A 17,164-nucleotide genomic window follows, 5' to 3' on the forward strand; every position below is an offset into this window, starting at 1 on the left:
TTTGTAAATGTTGAACTCCATTTTTTGAACCTACAGTGCTAGCAAAAATAAGTCAAAGATGTAATGTCTATTTAAATACATTTGATCTAGTCGTTCATGCTTAAATTAGATTCCATGCCTCGGCTAGAATCAACATAATGTAAATATTGAAAACTTCAAAATTCATAGGGCCCACCCTCCCCCCTCAGACACGGGTAAGAGGTAGAAATATGTGTGAAAACTTGTTAAGCACTTCAAATACTGCAGGGGGAAAAAAACAAGCTTTTGTGCAAGATTTCCAAAACACACTTACCATTCAACCTATTCAGGACATTTCGAATTTGCTTTGCTAAATGAACAGTCACTGCTCAAGACACATAGAGACAAGAGCTGTTTTTAAATTTGTTTATCACACCGCCCCTGGTTTTCCGCTCAAGAAAAGTACATTTTGTATATTTAAAAATACACACTCACTACCCAAGTATCCCAAAACCTGAGCGCCCCCACCTAACAGCCTACTGGGTTTCAGCTTTTGAGTTTCAGGTCCTTGCACAACACCTAAGACGTGCAAAACTCCTTTCTCCCTAATCCTGGCAGAGAACAGTCCGAGGAGATCTCCCTCCACGTCCCCACCCTAATTCCCTCTCTTCCTAGATTCCACCCTCTTCTCTCCTTCCCTCCGCCCCCGGCTCCGCCAGCCCAATCTGTCAGAGAAGTTGTGTACAAACTGCGCGGCCGCCCCGAGCGCGAAGCTCGTGGCCGGCGAGGGGCGCGGTCGGCCCGGCGGGGGGCGTGGCCTCGGGGAAATTCTCTCTCGTCATAGGTTGTCCTCTCAGGCCCGGGCGGCCTCCGGGCCCCGGGATTGGCCGCCGAGCTGCCCGTCTGCGCGGCGGGCTCCGCCCCCCCAGAGTTGGGTAAAACCCGAGGCGGGCGTCAAGTGTCAGTAGTCGCGGGGCAGGTACGCGCGTCGCCACTTCGCTCCCGGGACCGGCGCAGGCGGGAGCGGGCACCGGCGCGCGAGGGAGCTCGGCGGGGCGGGGCGGGCGACAGGGGCCGTCTGGAGGACGTGGGCACAGCCGCGCGGCAGAACGGACGAGCTTTGGGTTTCGTGCGCGCCTTCGAACACCGCGCCTGCCGCTGGCCGCGGGGTCCGCCCGGAGCCTCCCCTCCTCCGCCCCCGGCCCCGCGCCCAGCTCGCCGGCCCGAGCCAGCGTGGGCGAGGCGGGAAGCGCGCGCCCCCGAGCCCGAAGCCGCCCCCCGAGTGCCGATGGCGACCCGGGTGCTGACCATGAGCGCCCGCCTGGGGCCCGTGCCCCAGCTGCCGGCCCCGCAGGACGAGCCCGTGTTCGCGCAGCTCAAGCCCGTGCTGGGCGCCGCGAACCCGGCCCGCGACGCGGCGCTCTTCCCCGGCGAGGAGCTCAAGCACCCGCACCATCACCCGCAGGCGCAGCCCGCGGCCCCGCAGCCGCCGCAGCCGGCGCCGCCGCCCGCCGCGGGCCCGCGGATGCCCCCCGAGGAGCTGGTCCAGGTAAGAGCCGCTCCCCGGCCCCCCTCGCGGGGCTCGGGCGTGTCCCGCCGCTGCGGCGCGCGGGCGACAGGGGCCGCTCCAGGCTGGGCGCGCGACGGGGCGCACCGGGGCCGGGGTGGGCAGCCCCGCCCCGCCCGGCCCGGCCCTGCCCTGCCCTGCCCGCCGCCCGAGCGGGGCGCCGGCACCTCGCGGGGACAGGGTGGGCGGGTGGGTCGGGGCTTCCAGGAGGGTGCGTCCGAGAAAGGCTGGAGCGACCTGGGTACGCAGGCACACCTTGCTTTTTTATTTGGGGAAGGAAACCTCCTCGCATCTCACGCTCAACTTTTCTAAAATTCCGCCTGGCGCTTCTTAAGCCCCTGCCAGGGCCGTGCCCTTGAGGTGCCCGCACCCCCGACCCCACCTCGGATCGGGTTAGGTGCAAACGCGAGTCTGGGTGCTGGGGGTGCTGGTTGCATCCCCCTGGGCTCCACCTGCCTGGGGCGCGATCGCGGGGCCGGCTTGGGGAGATGGGCATTCGGCCACTAAGGCTGTGTCGGAGCGCTTCTTGTTTTCTCTTGAAAAAGAAAGACCGAAAAAAAAAAAAAAAACCCAAAAACCAGGGTGGTTGTTTTCTAAATGTGCGCGTAAATTTCCTCCCGGAGCCGCGCGGAGAGCTGGCAGTTGGCTTTTGCACTTGCCCGGCAGCCGAATTAGAGCAACCGCCTGTTTCTTTCGCCCACGCAGGGAGTCATACAGCCCAGAAAAAACTTCCCGGGACTTTTAGCCTGTCCCAAGGAAAAAAAAAAATTGGAAACATACCCACATGCAAACAGCTGGAAGAGCTAAAATCAGAAACCACTAACCACCGCGGGAGCGAAGTGCACGAATGGGTTTAGTTCGATTTATTTCAAGCCGCCTGGTTTACTCGCCGCTTGCTGTAGTGTGTGTGCTGCTCGCCTCCTGCTCGGGCTGGGGAGCTGCAGTGTCGCCGCGCTGCGAAAGGGCAGTGGCGTTTGTCAGGGATGTGACTCACATGACTAGAGCGTTAATTTTATTTTTAAATAGTGTCTGTCCGGGAAATCCAATCTGGATCCACACTGTATCATGCAAGGTCCGAAATACGCTTTGAAATTAAATAGTAGCAAAAAGGACTATTATTTGTAGACTAAGTTGCACGATGAATAGTTCTATGAGCCGTCTAGTGGGGGTGTTTTTTTTTTTTTTAATAAAAAAAAGTGTGTGTTAATAGTCGGGGAGAAGATACCTGTATAAAGATTGAGGAGACTAGTTATAAATTGGATTATGTCCAAAAAAAATGACCATTTGAAAACCAAGATATAAGGGGTGACTGCGTTTTTACAGGGTAAGGGGGAATGTAGCATTGGTCCACTGAGGACATGATAAATGTTTTGCTGATGACTAGGCTGGTGATACAGCAGCCTCTCCCACCCACGGCCCCTTCTCACCACTCTACCAAGGGAGTGATTTTCCCCTAGGTAATTAAAGATCTGTTTTAGATAGGGATATGAATAGAAACATTTCATTATCATATTAACCAATTACAGAATCTGCTGATTAAAATCAACATTTAGATCAAATGGCGAATGTGAAGTAGATACTGTTTTACTCAAAACGTTGTATTTAAGTTTCCATTGAACTATAAACAAAAAATGCCCTGAAATAGCCAAGGAATGTTTTGTTACGTATTTCGACAATACCTATTCAAGCAAAAGGAAACCTACGACAGTGTTTTTAAGGTTTGCTTGAAACGCGCGCACACACACGTTACATTTAACTACATGACATAGAATTCAAGGTACTTTGCAATATTACAATACTGTATTTCAATTGTACCGAATTGTGTATTGGGACGGGAATGTTGCTTGTTTTTGATAATATACTTTATTGCATCAGAAAGGAATGTTTTCCATTTGCTTCCTGATTTTTTTGATTAGTCTCTCACTTTCCAATCTGGGTTTGGTTGTTGGAATGATTTTACCAAATAAATGTTACACAGAATTTTGTTAGGTTCTGTTGAAACAATTATTTAAGAGATATATATTTCAAGCAACACTTAGGAGTTTACCCTAGAATTTTTTAGAGCTTGTTGGGAATTTTTAGTTAACACTGTTTGTCTTCTCGAGATGATGAATTGGGTGGATTATTATGCATGTTTATTTCTTCTTTTTTTTAGACAAGATGTGAAATGGAGAAGTATCTGACACCTCAGCTTCCTCCAGTTTCTATAATTCCAGAGCATAAAAAGTATAGACGAGACAGTGCCTCAGTCGTAGACCAGTTCTTCACTGACAGTGAAGGGTTACCTTACAGTATCAACATGAACGTCTTCCTCCCTGACATCACTCACCTGAGAACTGGCCTCTACAAATCCCAGAGACCGTGCGTAACACACATCAAGACAGAACCTGTTACCATTTTCAGCCACCAGAGTGAAACGACTGCCCCTCCTCCGGCCCCGACCCAGGCCCTCCCTGAGTTCACCAGTATATTCAGCTCACACCAGACCGCAGCTCCAGAGGTGAACAATATTTTCATCAAACAAGAACTTCCTACACCAGATCTTCATCTTTCTGTCCCTCCCCAGCAGGGCCACCTGTACCAGCTACTGAATACACCGGATCTAGATATGCCCAGTTCTACAAACCAGACAGCAGTAATGGACACTCTTAATGTTTCTATGTCAGCCGCCATGGCAGGCCTTAACACACACACCTCTGCTGTTCCGCAGACTGCAATGAAACAATTCCAGGGCATGCCCCCTTGCACATACACAATGCCAAGTCAGTTTCTTCCACAACAGGCCACTTACTTTCCCCCGTCACCACCAAGCTCAGAGCCTGGAAGTCCAGATAGACAAGCAGAGATGCTCCAGAATTTAACCCCACCTCCATCCTATGCTGCTACAATTGCATCTAAACTGGCCATTCACAATCCAAATTTACCTGCCACCCTGCCAGTTAATTCACAAAATATCCAACCTGTCAGATACAATAGAAGGAGTAACCCCGATTTGGAGAAACGACGCATCCACTACTGCGATTATCCTGGTAAGTGATGTTAGTGGTTGGGACAACAATACATGCATTTAGTGTTGGTGTATTTGTACCTTTTCAACCACAGGTTTTAGATTTATTTATGACAAAATCAGTGCCTGGCAATAAAGATTGCCTGGTTTTTTTTTTTTTTTGGTTTTTTTTTTGTATTCTATTCCTATCCCAGTTTGTGCCTCACTGGTGTTCAGCCGCTTAGTTGTGTATAGCTTATTTTATCTATAATATATTTTTTTTTAATGGCCAGGATCTGGGAACAAGCTTCTTTGTACTTTTTCTCCTTAGTATCAAATGAAAATTTGAATTTTGAGTTATGCCAAATAAACCTAAATTGGAGCTTTTAGTTCTAAATTAAGCACCCTGAAAAGAGATTAAATATAGGATAGGGGAAAATAAGGTGTGGCCATGAAGTTGGAATTGATATCCTGATGGTAGGCAGGAGACTGCTCATTCTTGAATGAGATACATGGCCCAAAATAAAAATTGATGATGGTTATGAATATATCTACAAGCTGCTGGCATAAGCTAGCTTAAGATTAATACAGGGTATACTTTATTAATTTATGGTATGTGATACAGCATCCCATACTAAATGTAGAACAAGAAATGTAGAACAGAAAGTTGCAGTCATCTTGGGTAATAGTTTAACACTGTCAGTTTTAGAGCCATTAGAATTTTTTTAGGCACTGAAGTATGTTTAGTTGGTATAAAGCACCTACTAGAAAATCAATACGAATTTCCCATTTGTAGCTTGGCATGATTATTTGTACTGTTTCCTTCTAAAGTGATGCATAAAGCAAATCTCTTTATACCTTTAATAAGGTAATAAGGGAACTCTTTACAACTTTTTAAAGTGAAGCTTCAAGATCTCACCTAGCATGAGAGATTTCTTCTTTAAAGCCAGATTTTAAACACTGAATCATCAATGTAAAGATTTCAAAAGGATTTCCAAAATGACAAGCTGTTCTTCCTTCCCTCCTTTATTTTAGGCTGCACAAAAGTTTATACAAAGTCTTCTCATTTAAAAGCTCACCTGAGGACTCATACTGGTATGTAATTTTCTTGTTAATTCTGTGAGTTGTGTAAATAGTGTAAGTGGTATTCATCCTTTTAAAAGCCAACACGTGTTTGATCTCTTCTTTCTTCTGTCAACTTTTATTTTTTAATGGCCTACCTTTTCAGTGCTGGCTTGGCTCAAAATTTAGTTCAGTGAAAAAGTCTGGTTCCAGGAAGGCTGATGTTCCTTCACTAAGGCCTTCTCTTGTCACCTTACATAGACTTAATTACCCAAAAAAGGTAAACAACATGATGTTTACTGATGAATTTGAAAAAAAAAAAAAAATGACACTGCTATTTCTAGCTTGAAGGGAAAAAATATTTTTCCCTCCATAATAGATCAATGTGCTTCCAGAAAGCTGTATTAAAGACTAAAAACTTTACTATTTGGCATTTAAAGCGTAACTACCTAATAATCTTTTGTTTTAACTTTAGCCTAAGATATTTGTGTTTAGTATGATTTCCATATTTGAAAAGTAGGGCTGAAGTTGCAGAGTATTGAATTTGGACAAAGATGGGAGTTACGGTTTATAAAAGTAATTCTTCTGTACACTACCCCGGCCCACATTTTATGCACTTGAGAGACTTTATCTTTATTCTAGCTTATGTTTCATTCCTGTTTAAAATATGCTCTAAAGCTGAGCCCCTTTAATTTTATAAATATTTATTTTGCCAGATCTATACAAGCACTTTTAAGAGCTTTTTAATCTTAAAACTTTGTATCAGAGCTCATTTTAGGATCAAGCTAGGTGGCATGCTTTACATACATCCAAATAACCAAAAACTATTTTACAGTATTTTGGTTACAATTTGTGATTTTCTTCAAAGAACAGCCATTAAGGGAAGAACTTATATGAAGCAATTGTAGATTTTTTTCTCCTTTCCTGCTCAGTAAGTGCAGTCTTACCTAAAGTTCAAAGAATAAGTTTGCTAATAAAAGCAATGACCTAGCAAAATGTTTTATTCCATCATTGCTATGGAAACCAAAGTATTCAACAGTTCCTTTGAATGGGTTGTTGGATTAGTGTGAGGGCTTGAATCTCCCCAGGCTAGATGTTACTATGGAAATTGAGTTTTGATAAATGAAGTAGTTATCTCTAACTGCTGCATTAAAAAGTAAAAGCCTTTGAACAAAGGTCAGTGCTGAGATAGAGCACTAAGAGGAATATGGCTGCAGACATTTTGTATGCATGCGAGGAACTATTTCTTGATATCCCAACGCTGAACATACTTATTAAAGTCTAAATAGTGTTGGCGACAATGTGGTAGATTCTGAGACTAGCTGGGAAATTGCTTTTAAAGAAAAGACATTGCATGTATTTATCAGTGAAATGAAAGGGTTGTTTTGACCTGAAGTTTTAGATACAAATTGATTACATAGAAGGAAAGATGCTACATAAAGCAGGCCAAAGTAGAAATTGTATTTATAGTTAACCAGCCATTAAGCATACAATAAAACAATCTAAAGATATCAAAGTACAAACGACAAGGCCAAGAAAACGTTCCATATAGAAGTTCTCAAGAATCATTTTACAGATTATATGTTATGAAGGAAGCATTGAAAATGGGTTTTTACCTGGATTTAATTAAGGGGAAGTGTAAATAAGTTAGAAACATTCCAACTATTGTTTTTTTCTTTGAAAGCCCTTGAAACAGGAGATAGGACTGAAGGAACATTTTTTTTTTTTTTCCATGAGGTTAAAGTCTCCTAATAAAAGAGGAGTGCAATTGCATATAACGATGTAATCAACTGGTTATTGCGGGCATATCTAAATGGCCTTGCAACTAACTCCTGTCAGGGTTTAGTGCTCTGAATGCTTTACCTGGGATTCTGGAACTTGACCTGCTGGCAAAGAAATTTAATAGTGGTTTTGTCTTAACAGTGCCAGTACTAATGAAAACAAACTAAGAGGACTTAGGCCTACTTTGGGTCCCATGTATGGACTTTTCCCCCTCATCATAAACGTGTGGCCTTTTAATGAGGGAGACCATGTAATCCAGTTTAATAAAGTTTTGTTTGATAGTCTTTCAGCTGCCTTGGGGAGAGTTTGTAGCAGACTTGTTCATCTGGCCAAACCCGTTCTTGGGTAATCATAGAGCATTGAGGTTGTTTTCTCCTCATTTCTAGTTTCTAGACAATGCTTTTTAAAATTACTGTGCTCTCATTGCATCCTTTCCACCCTGCCTGTTGTTTTTAAATGAATCTAAAGCCAGCTAGGACTTGTTTTTCTTTTTTGTTGTTGTTGTTTTTTGTTTTCCTTTTAAGGCCCAGGTATTTCTAAAGAACAATTTTTATTTAATTGCTTTCTCGTTTCTGTGTTCCCTGACCCTCCCCTTGGACAATTTATTTAGGGGGGCCTAAAAAATAAAACAATCTATTTGGGAATGTTGATGGGTTGCCATTTTTCAGGCAGAATATAAAATACCCTAGCATTTCTTTGGAATATAATTGTAATTGCTTTAAAATGTCAGGTTACCTTATGTTTTAAAAATGATTCAAGCAATTAAAACAACCTACATCTGAGCTATTTAATCGCTTTTTAGATTGTAAATGCTTGACTTGCAAATTGTACCTAAGGAAATAGTCTTTCCAAAACAAGACTCTTTTTAAAAAGTTGACATGAAAGAATAGAAGATACCAGCTTCTTTAACTAGAAACCTCAGAGCAATTCAAGTTTTTCTAAGTTCATACACTTCGGTTTCTTTATTTGCAATGAATATGCAGATACTACAAAGTTCTACTTTGTATGGTTAGACAAAATACCTGAGATCTACTTTGCCTCTATTCTAGGAAATAATTATAATTCACTTAAAAACATGTTAGGTCTTTATATATACCTACGATAGCCTACTTACAGGCCTATAGAGGCACTCCTTTTATGACTGCGTGGGTGTTTGTGTGTTATTTGTAATATGTGTGTATACATGTCGTGCCTCTGGTTATAAATAATTATGGCTGCTTCTAGGCAACAGTGTCAAGAAGTAGTATATTTACAAATAAAAATATCGCACTTTTAATAACATCTAAATGTGAATATTCTACTGATATTTGTATATGCTTCATGATGCATACAAAGGACTATTCCCATGCCAACATTTTGAAAGCCACTCCTAAGTACGTTTACTAAACAGATTTACATGCCATTCCACCCTTGTAAATTAACATAACTTGTTAAATTGATTCATGGATCAAATAGAAAAATCTACAGTTGTATGCCTTATTGTCTTTAATTTCATAATGGAGATTCTAAATAACTATTAAGCATGGGCTATCAGAAAAAAGTAAAAAGCAATAGGAAAATATATTAGGACTTTATATCCAAAGAAAATTAGCCAGAAATTAAGAATTTATTATCACTGGTACTGGTTTCTTAGTGTGCTTGTGAGTGCCATAAGTTGAATTATTACTTTTTTTTTTTATGTTGAATGTGGGAACTTCTTTGAAAATCATGTTTACACTTTAGTAAAATGTATTTGCTTTCAAAAGAAAGTTTTGAAAAAGTAAATAATGAGCTCAATACAAATGTGTGAAATTTTAATGGTTTTACTTGCTTGTGTGGATATGCACTTAACCCTGGAGAATATGCTAAGTGGTTGGGAAATTAGAAAACAGTAACATATTTAGGTAACTTATCAGTCTTGCCTATCAGAACAGGGCAGAAAATTAGCAGTTGTATGAAGAAAGTATTTGAGCAGCACTCAAGTACTCCCTTAAACTCTATGCATGGCTGTTATGTGTATATTAAATGATTACAGAATCCCTTGCTATAGTTTGACAAGGACAGTCGGAAACTCCTATAAGAGACAACAGAGACATACAAATATCATAGGAATACAAAACTGGACTCTTGAGTGCAGCCATACACTTCAGTGTTGCATTTGACAGTGAACTGTGTTCAGGATTTCTTGGTTAAGAAAGAATTTCACAGTAAATGTTGAAAGACTTTTTTTTTTTTTGGCCTAAGCCAAATTGTAAAAGGGGTAAACTCCCATGATTTGCTTTACTTGTATAGAACAAATTTATTTCTGTATGACATTTATATTAAGATGTTATGTATACGTTAAAATATAAAGTCTCTGCTTGAGATCTGTTGCTGAGTATTGATTTTGGTTTCAGTTTGGATATTAAAAATGTTAGATAAAAAATGTCTAGTTCTTTGCTCTACACTTAGATGTTGAATATATTAGGTAATAGATTTTTATTTAAAATGACTATAAAGATTTTCATTACTGGTACATCCCCACTTTAAAAAAAAATCATTTTCTGAACTTGTTGATCTCTTTTTATTTGTGTGGAACGGTGTGTGAAAGGAGTGAAAGGCTTTTAAAAAGAAGGATTTCACTTTGTTGGGAAACATTTAGAGCTAATATTAGCTTTGAGATTAGTATTGGTTGAATATATAACCTGTGTTTTTGGGAAGAAATGAAAAAGTTTTGCAGGATAAAATTATTTAGTGCCCAATGATTTTTTTGAGTCTGTATTTGAAAACTACGCAGGAAAAAGTCCTATTTGACCTGTAGTGTTCAAAAATACTAGTTAAACATTCCTAAATTATTTTTATTTTTATTTATAGCTTCAGTCTGTCTTTATTTACAACTTCAATCTTATGTAAAAAAACAAGTAATGACAAAAGAGTTGCTGGTTCAGACCCCTGGGAAGGTATTTATGAGAATAATAGCCTAGAAACAATTTTTTTAATGACTCACTCTGAAGATTAAATTTTGCTTCCCTCCTCACACTCTTTCATCTCAAAAACATTTTACATAGGAAATTGATTAAACATTGTCTGATAAAGCCTATCAAAGGTTAAGAAGCAAAATTTGACTAAGGAGACCTTGTGGAAAATGAGAACACCAATCTCCTTCCTTTTTGTTCTTTTATACTAGTGGGAGAAAGTAGTTCATCCGTAGATTTAAATAGAATTGTAAAATTGCAGAAGTTGAGATAGAAACATGAGTTGTGAAGGTAGAGAGCAAACTTTATAAAAAAAGTAATAATTTAATCATGGAAGATTTCACTCAGCAGATATTTTTAGTTCTATAGAATGTAGTAGCTGTTTACTTGATGACCTACATTTTTTTCAGTGAAAGATTAGAAACAAAGCAATGTCCTAGTTTAGTGTCTATAGCAGCAGTCCCTTCTATCAGCCTGTGTTATTTATATTCAGGGATCTCTAACAACTCTGATAAAGGGTGATTTACTCTTTTAGAAATTTATTGTAGGTAACTTTCATTAAAAAGATGTAAGCAGAAGAATAAATTTGATTGATCTATAAAGTGGGGCGGTATCTCCTGGTTAAGTTGCTGGTTGAGTGCAAATTAAGTTAAAAGAGAGGTATAGTACTCGTTCAGTACTAGAAAAATGGAAATAAAGGGTGTTTTATTTTTTTCCTATTTTGGTTTAAAAAGGGAAACTATTTCATTGACATGTTACCTTTTTTAAAGTTCAGTTTAGGCTCTTAGTACAAGAAAGTGAATTTTGGTGTTGTCTTTATGTCAAGAGGCTCAGGAACAGGTATTTTGTTTCATTAACACTAATGATAAAGAAGGTTACTCATTGTTTTTGTTTGTCAAAAAGCCTTAGAAGTAACAGTAGCTTAGGAGCCTAGGGATTCACTCTGCTGGGACATCGACAAGGTGACCCTTCACATGTCACCATATAATTCCCCTTTAAGTTTGGTAATCTCCTCGCCCCAGGAGATGTCCCCTTTCTGCCATTGAACAGCAACAGAGGCTCTAGAACTTCATGGTTTTCATCAACTCCAATCTACTTTAGACTGATTTTATCCTGTGTATCTTTAGGATGAATGATAATCGATACTGAGCATGTCCTTCTAAACAGGCTAAAAGCAAGGTTCTTACCCCAAAGCACATTTAGTCCATTACTCTCAGTGGCTCTAGGCAGAGTAGAGCCAGGCAAATTCCTGCAGCAGGTGGGCCACAAAAAAAGACCAGTCTGATAGACTCATACTTGACACTCCTTTCTATACACCTTTCGTCTTGATTAATGAAAATAACCAACTTGGTCACACTTAGGTCAAACATGATTCTTTCAAAGAAGCATTAGAAGTGTGACATTACAGATGGGACAGAACGCAAGCTACTTAAAGAGGCCAAATGCAGCTATTTGAAGTCTTCATATGTATTAAGTGTAAAAGATTCATTCAAAGTGGATTTAAGTGATGATGGAGAGACAAAGAAGTGGGAATGATCTCTTGTGGACCCTGTAGAGATTTCTGGGAAGGGTAAGGCAAATCAGATTTTAAGGAAGGGAATGGACACAAATTGATAGGGAGAATGAAGGGAATTCTTAATATGTCCTTTTAAATTTATCAGTTTCTTAAATGTGGACACATTATTGACAGGGATATCCTAGCAAACACGAGATGCGTCTTGCAAATATTAATCTTTGAAGTAAAGTGCCTATCCTCTCCTCTTACAAGTGTAGTGTGTTACAATAAGCTTTAACAAAAAGATTTTTCACACTTTTTTTTTAAAGACATATCTAATTTCCCTGTAGGTTTTAATCTTAGTAAATGCTTCCTATTTTTTAACCTTTCATTAGACTATATATAGAATGTTTCAGATTCTGAATTACATAAGTCACTAGATATGGGGAAATCTATTGAATTGGCATGTAAATATTTTCTTCCTGAAATGGTTCATGTTGAACTTCAAGGATTCTTAAATTCCAAGAATTAAGTATTAATAGTTTTTTCAACTTTAGTAATTTGCTGCGCTGTTTTGGTTCTCAGATTGGATATGGATTTTAAGTTCTTTAAGACCAGAAACTAAGTCTTATTTATTGTGCTTTGCAAGTCATTTAGCAAACAATGTTTACTAAACATCCACTTTAATTCTGATGGTTTTTAGCCTTTATCAGATACAATTGATAGTGTTAACTTTAGCCACCAGGGAGGAAACTGCATTTTTGCCTGATAAACATTTTAAAAGTTAACTGAAATAACTTTTAAAAGATAAATCCATCTACAATATTTTTCTTTGGAACGGCCTTGGTATGAATCTATTGAATGTGTTCAGCAGAGCAGAGAAACCTCCCATCCTATTGTGATAGGTTCCAAAGTAATTTTTTTATCTGTTCATTAGAGGGGAAAAATTAGATAATTTTTTAGTTCATTGTTAAAGCTTTCGAATACTTTATGGACTTGTTCTGCTGATCTACTGAAGTTCACTTAACCTGGGTTCAAAAGGAAACACCATTCGGTAATATTGGGATTGTTAATACCTGCAAAGAATAGTTTCAGGACTCACAGGTATTGAAGATGGGTCTCCACAGAAGATTGACTCAGCCAGGCTTTGCCTTGTGTCTCAGACAGTCTGGGCCTTACAACCTGCTCAGAGTCCATTAAGTTACTCCTTAACTGCCCTTCATAAGTGGCCTTAAAATCTTTAAAGAAATTTGAACTATTTGTGTTCCTTAAATCATTCATATAGAGTATATTAATGTTTGCTAATGGAAGATTTCAGTAGGACATTAAGGAAAAGTGGCAAGCCGGGATTCTTGATGTAGAGCTCATGGTTTTGTTCTAACTCCTGGGGTTACTGTGAGGATTAGGTGAAATGCTGAGAAATACCTGACTCTGGAGTATGTGCTCAGTGGATGTTTGTGCTTGCTCTCTCCTTTGCCTGGTTACATTTTTGCTGAACACTTGTACAGAACATCTCAATTGAGTTTCTCACTATGGATAGTATGCTTAATTGAGCCTTTAAAAAAAGGTTAGCGATCTCTGGCAAAATATTGCTGGTAATTTTAAAATAGCATGAGAACATGTATACTTTGAGATAAAGTTGAGGTTTGTTTTCCATGTTGTACAGACTTGTCACTTTTTTCTTTTTGCCTTTGGAAAGTTTCACATTAACAGCATGAGAACTTAAAAATACAGTTGATGTTGAAAGAGCTTAACTAAATATTTTAAATTGGTGGTATTGGAAAGAGATTCTGTAAAAATCCAATTAAACTTTTGAAAGCTCTATCCTGTTGAAATAACTTAAAGGAAGTCAGTTTGGTTTCCCAGAAGTACTGTGCATAGTGTTTCTGGCTGAGGAAGAAAGGCCCAAATCTGCTATTTGGCCAGAAATTGGGTACCAGCTTCCTTATGATGTTTTACTTGAGCAGTGTTGACACTTGAACAAATCCCATAGAAATGGCCCCAAGTGGGGAATAGTTGTCCTTGCTTTTATAGTAAAGACTTGGCCTCATAATTAATGACCCAGACACTGGTAGTATTCTTGGCTGAATAATCTATAGATGTGCATAACTTGAGAGCAAGATCCCAAATGTTTTAGGAACTTTAATGGCTACCGTTTTTCAACCAATCAGTAAAGTAAACTTTTAAAAATATTGGTGCAGTTTATGGCTTCATAGCCAATAAAAATAGTGGACAAAAAGAGTCTAGTGTCCCTTGTTTCTTAAATAAACTTTGAAAATTCTGTTCTCTTGCTATTTAATTTATTAAATTCAAAAGACTAGAATGATTTCTTTTAAAATTGGAGCACTTTAGGAATTTTTTTCTTGCCTCAGACATCAGAAATAACTTTCTCTTTCCATTAAATGACAGTAAAGTATTTAACCAGTATGTTTTTGTGATTTATTTTTCACAGTAACAAAAACAAAACACTTTTGCAAAATGTTATTTTTTCCTGCTTGATTTATATCTCCAAGAGTGATAGCTACATTTATGACTAGTATTAAAATATTTCTCTGTTAAAGAGATTATATGTGAATATAGGTACAAGAAAAGAGACATATTTGTTAGTGTTACTTAAAGCATTTGAGTGTCTTAGCCTAAATTTTTAGAATTACCTTGAAAGGGAAAATAGAAGAAAACTTCAGAAATCGAGAAGGGCATTTTTTAAATGTAGTGATAGAGATTTGAAAAAATAAAGAATACTTTGTGTCTTTGGTCAGAGGAGAGAGAAGAGAAAGAAAAGATGGCACAGGGGTATACACCCTAGCAGTTGAAAGAGAAATCTCACGAGAAAGAATTAGTACATATTTCAAGGACAGTTTCGGTCCTTCTTTGTCTTTGTGGGAGTTTAAGATTCAGAATGGTTATCTGGACAGCAACAAAATATATATTAACCACAAGCTGTAGAAATCTCAGTTGATGCAGACATTGTCTTCAAAAAGTTGGACTCAGTTGAGTAATCTTACAACTTCCTGAATATGATACTGCTAAATCAGGCAGAAGGGTTGTGGAGTTTCCGCTGTGACACTGAGTAGTGAGTGTTCAAAAGCAGCTCTGAGGTTCTCTTTCAGAAGAAAACACTTTAAAAGGAATTTTAGCAGTTTTCCTATTCAGTTTTCAATGGCACCCATATAAAACTCTGCAGTAAGCCAGTGGAACATTAGCGTGCAAGTTTATCTCAGAAATTTACATCTTAATCTAAAATTGAGAGGAAATTTTAGCAAATAAAGCATAAGAAATAGTTAATACTTTGTGAAGATTCTTAGGCTTGGGGATTTGTTTCAGGGGAAATACATGATCTCATATAGGATTAAGTCTAAAGTTAAGATTACATTATAAATTTGAGTGGTTTTGAAAGAATAGCAACTAGCACACTTTGTACAGTATTAAGACTAATGCAAATTGTGATGGAGGACTGCTCAGATATTACTTCACTATTTAAGAGGCGAGACCTGTCAAAGTATAGCTAGACTGAAAAGAGGCTTGTAAAATATAGATGACACGGTAAGCTCCTTGAATGAAGTCAGACATTTTTGTGTTGTTGTCGGGGCATTTCCTGGCATTTAACAAGCACTTGGTGAAGCCTTTATGACATGAATTTTCATGATCTTTTGGGTGCAGTGCATTCCAAGGGAAAGCCCATATCTAGCAAACTTTGGCATTATTCTGTGCGTTTCATGACACTTAAACTGAGGTAAAGTCATTAGAACCAAACTTTTTTGATCTGGTCGAGGAATGTATTAAATATCAAATGCATAAAACTTTGTTACTGTTCATCTTTAAAATCTTTCTAGCATTCTTTTGCTCCAATCTGGAAAATGGGAAGGTGTGAATGAGAGTGTGCTAGTGTGAATTTCAAAGAACAGAGTGTCCCAATAACCCATTTTGGAGGTTGTGTATTCAGGTGAACTAATTTATGTGCTGGAAGTTTCAGTTTGGCTAATTTAGAAACATCTAGGACCAGTTTGAAGTAAAAGATTGCAACTGTAGTACATTAAATTCATCATATTGGTTATTTTAAACATCCCCGTCGCCCCTCTAAAGGCCTGCTTATCGCCATTTTACTATACTAGTTTAGTTTAGGTTTATCGTTGTTGAGATTATTCATGAAGTCGCCCATCCTCAACTCATTTTATAGATCTACATCTATAGGAATAGTACACAGAAACGAGAGTACTGATTGATTTTCCAGGTTTAGAAATAACTTTTTCTGAGGTACACAGTTTTTTTTTTAATCTTTATATAATTAGAAATTAAGTATCATTCCATGAAACATAACTCTTTACTATGAACTTTCCTTTTCTCGGGACCGTAATTATAAAAAATTGTTTTCTCGAGCAGTGTATATATAGTGCGTATATTGTCTGTCTGGTGAGCGCATTCTCACCTACTCGTTGTTCATTGTCACAGGTGAAAAGCCCTACAAGTGCACCTGGGAAGGCTGTGACTGGAGGTTTGCCCGCTCAGATGAGCTGACCCGCCACTACCGGAAGCACACCGGGGCCAAACCTTTCCAGTGTGCAGTGTGCAACCGCAGCTTCTCCCGCTCTGACCACCTGGCCCTGCACATGAAGAGGCACCAGAACTGAGAGCCGCGGGCCTGCTGTGCCTATGCAATTCCCACTGACGTTCTGCAGTTCACTTGGCAAAATTTTAAACTACAAACTTAACTATATATATAAAAAAAAGAAAAAGCAAAAAACTGGAAATGTATATTTTGTATATTTGAGAAAACAGGGAATACATTGTATTAATACCAAAGTGTTTGGTCCTTTTAAGAATCTGGAATGCTTGCTGTAATGTATATGGCTCTACTCAAGCAGATTTCATCTCACGACAGGCAGCCGCATCTCAGTGTGGGTAGGGGTTGGGGGAGCAGAGTGTGTTTGCAGTGTTTTTACCTAAGCACCATCATTTAATGTGACAGTGTTTAGTAAACAAATCAGTTGGCAGGCACAGGAAGAAGACTGGATTGTATGTCAAGATTTTACTTGACATTGAATTGTTTTTTCCAATATTAGATAATTCCTTAGAGGTGCGCATTGTACCTGGCAATTCACAAGTAGCCATTGAACAAATGTGTTTTTTAAAATATGAGTTGCCTATATTTGCTATTCAAAATTTTGTAAATATGCAAATCAGCTTTATAGGTTTATTACAAGTTTTCTAGGATTCTTTTGGGGGAAAAATCGTTGATTCTTTTGAGAATAACCATGAATACATTTACAGTTAGAATTTGTGATAAGATACCTCTTAAAACACTACCAAATTAATTTCTTTAGGGTAATCAAATAATCATTCAAATGAACATAAAAAGCAGATTTCATGCACTGATTAAATAG

General features: G+C 39.0%; 1 protein-coding gene across 1 annotated transcript; it reads left to right on the forward strand.

The window, feature by feature from the left end:
• The first annotated feature begins 1,138 nt into the window (after nucleotides 1–1,138).
• Nucleotides 1,139–16,613, forward strand: KLF5 (KLF transcription factor 5). The gene is made up of 4 exons (XM_084235592.1): nucleotides 1,139–1,507; nucleotides 3,681–4,554; nucleotides 5,547–5,606; nucleotides 16,233–16,613. The coding sequence occupies exons 1-4, from the start codon at nucleotides 1,247–1,249 to the stop codon at nucleotides 16,409–16,411; spliced, it is 1,374 nt and encodes a 457-aa protein (XP_084091718.1). The 5' UTR covers nucleotides 1,139–1,246; the 3' UTR covers nucleotides 16,412–16,613.
• Nucleotides 16,614–17,164: the final 551 nt, after the last annotated feature.

The sequence above is a fragment of the Talpa europaea genome (assembly GCF_964194135.1).
Source record: "Talpa europaea genome assembly, chromosome: 6".
In the NCBI taxonomy this organism is placed as follows: domain Eukaryota; kingdom Metazoa; phylum Chordata; class Mammalia; order Eulipotyphla; family Talpidae; genus Talpa; species Talpa europaea.

Bases quoted from the DNA above. Each gene is read 5' to 3' on its own strand.
- KLF5 (XM_084235592.1), top strand. From the start codon at position 1,247: ATGGCGACCCGGGTGCTGACCATGAGCGCCCGCCTGGGGCCCGTGCCC. The intron at 1,508-3,680 runs GTAAGAGCCGCT...TCTTTTTTTTAG, and splicing joins CCCCCGAGGAGCTGGTCCAG to ACAAGATGTGAAATGGAGAA. The intron at 4,555-5,546 runs GTAAGTGATGTT...CCTTTATTTTAG, and splicing joins CCACTACTGCGATTATCCTG to GCTGCACAAAAGTTTATACA.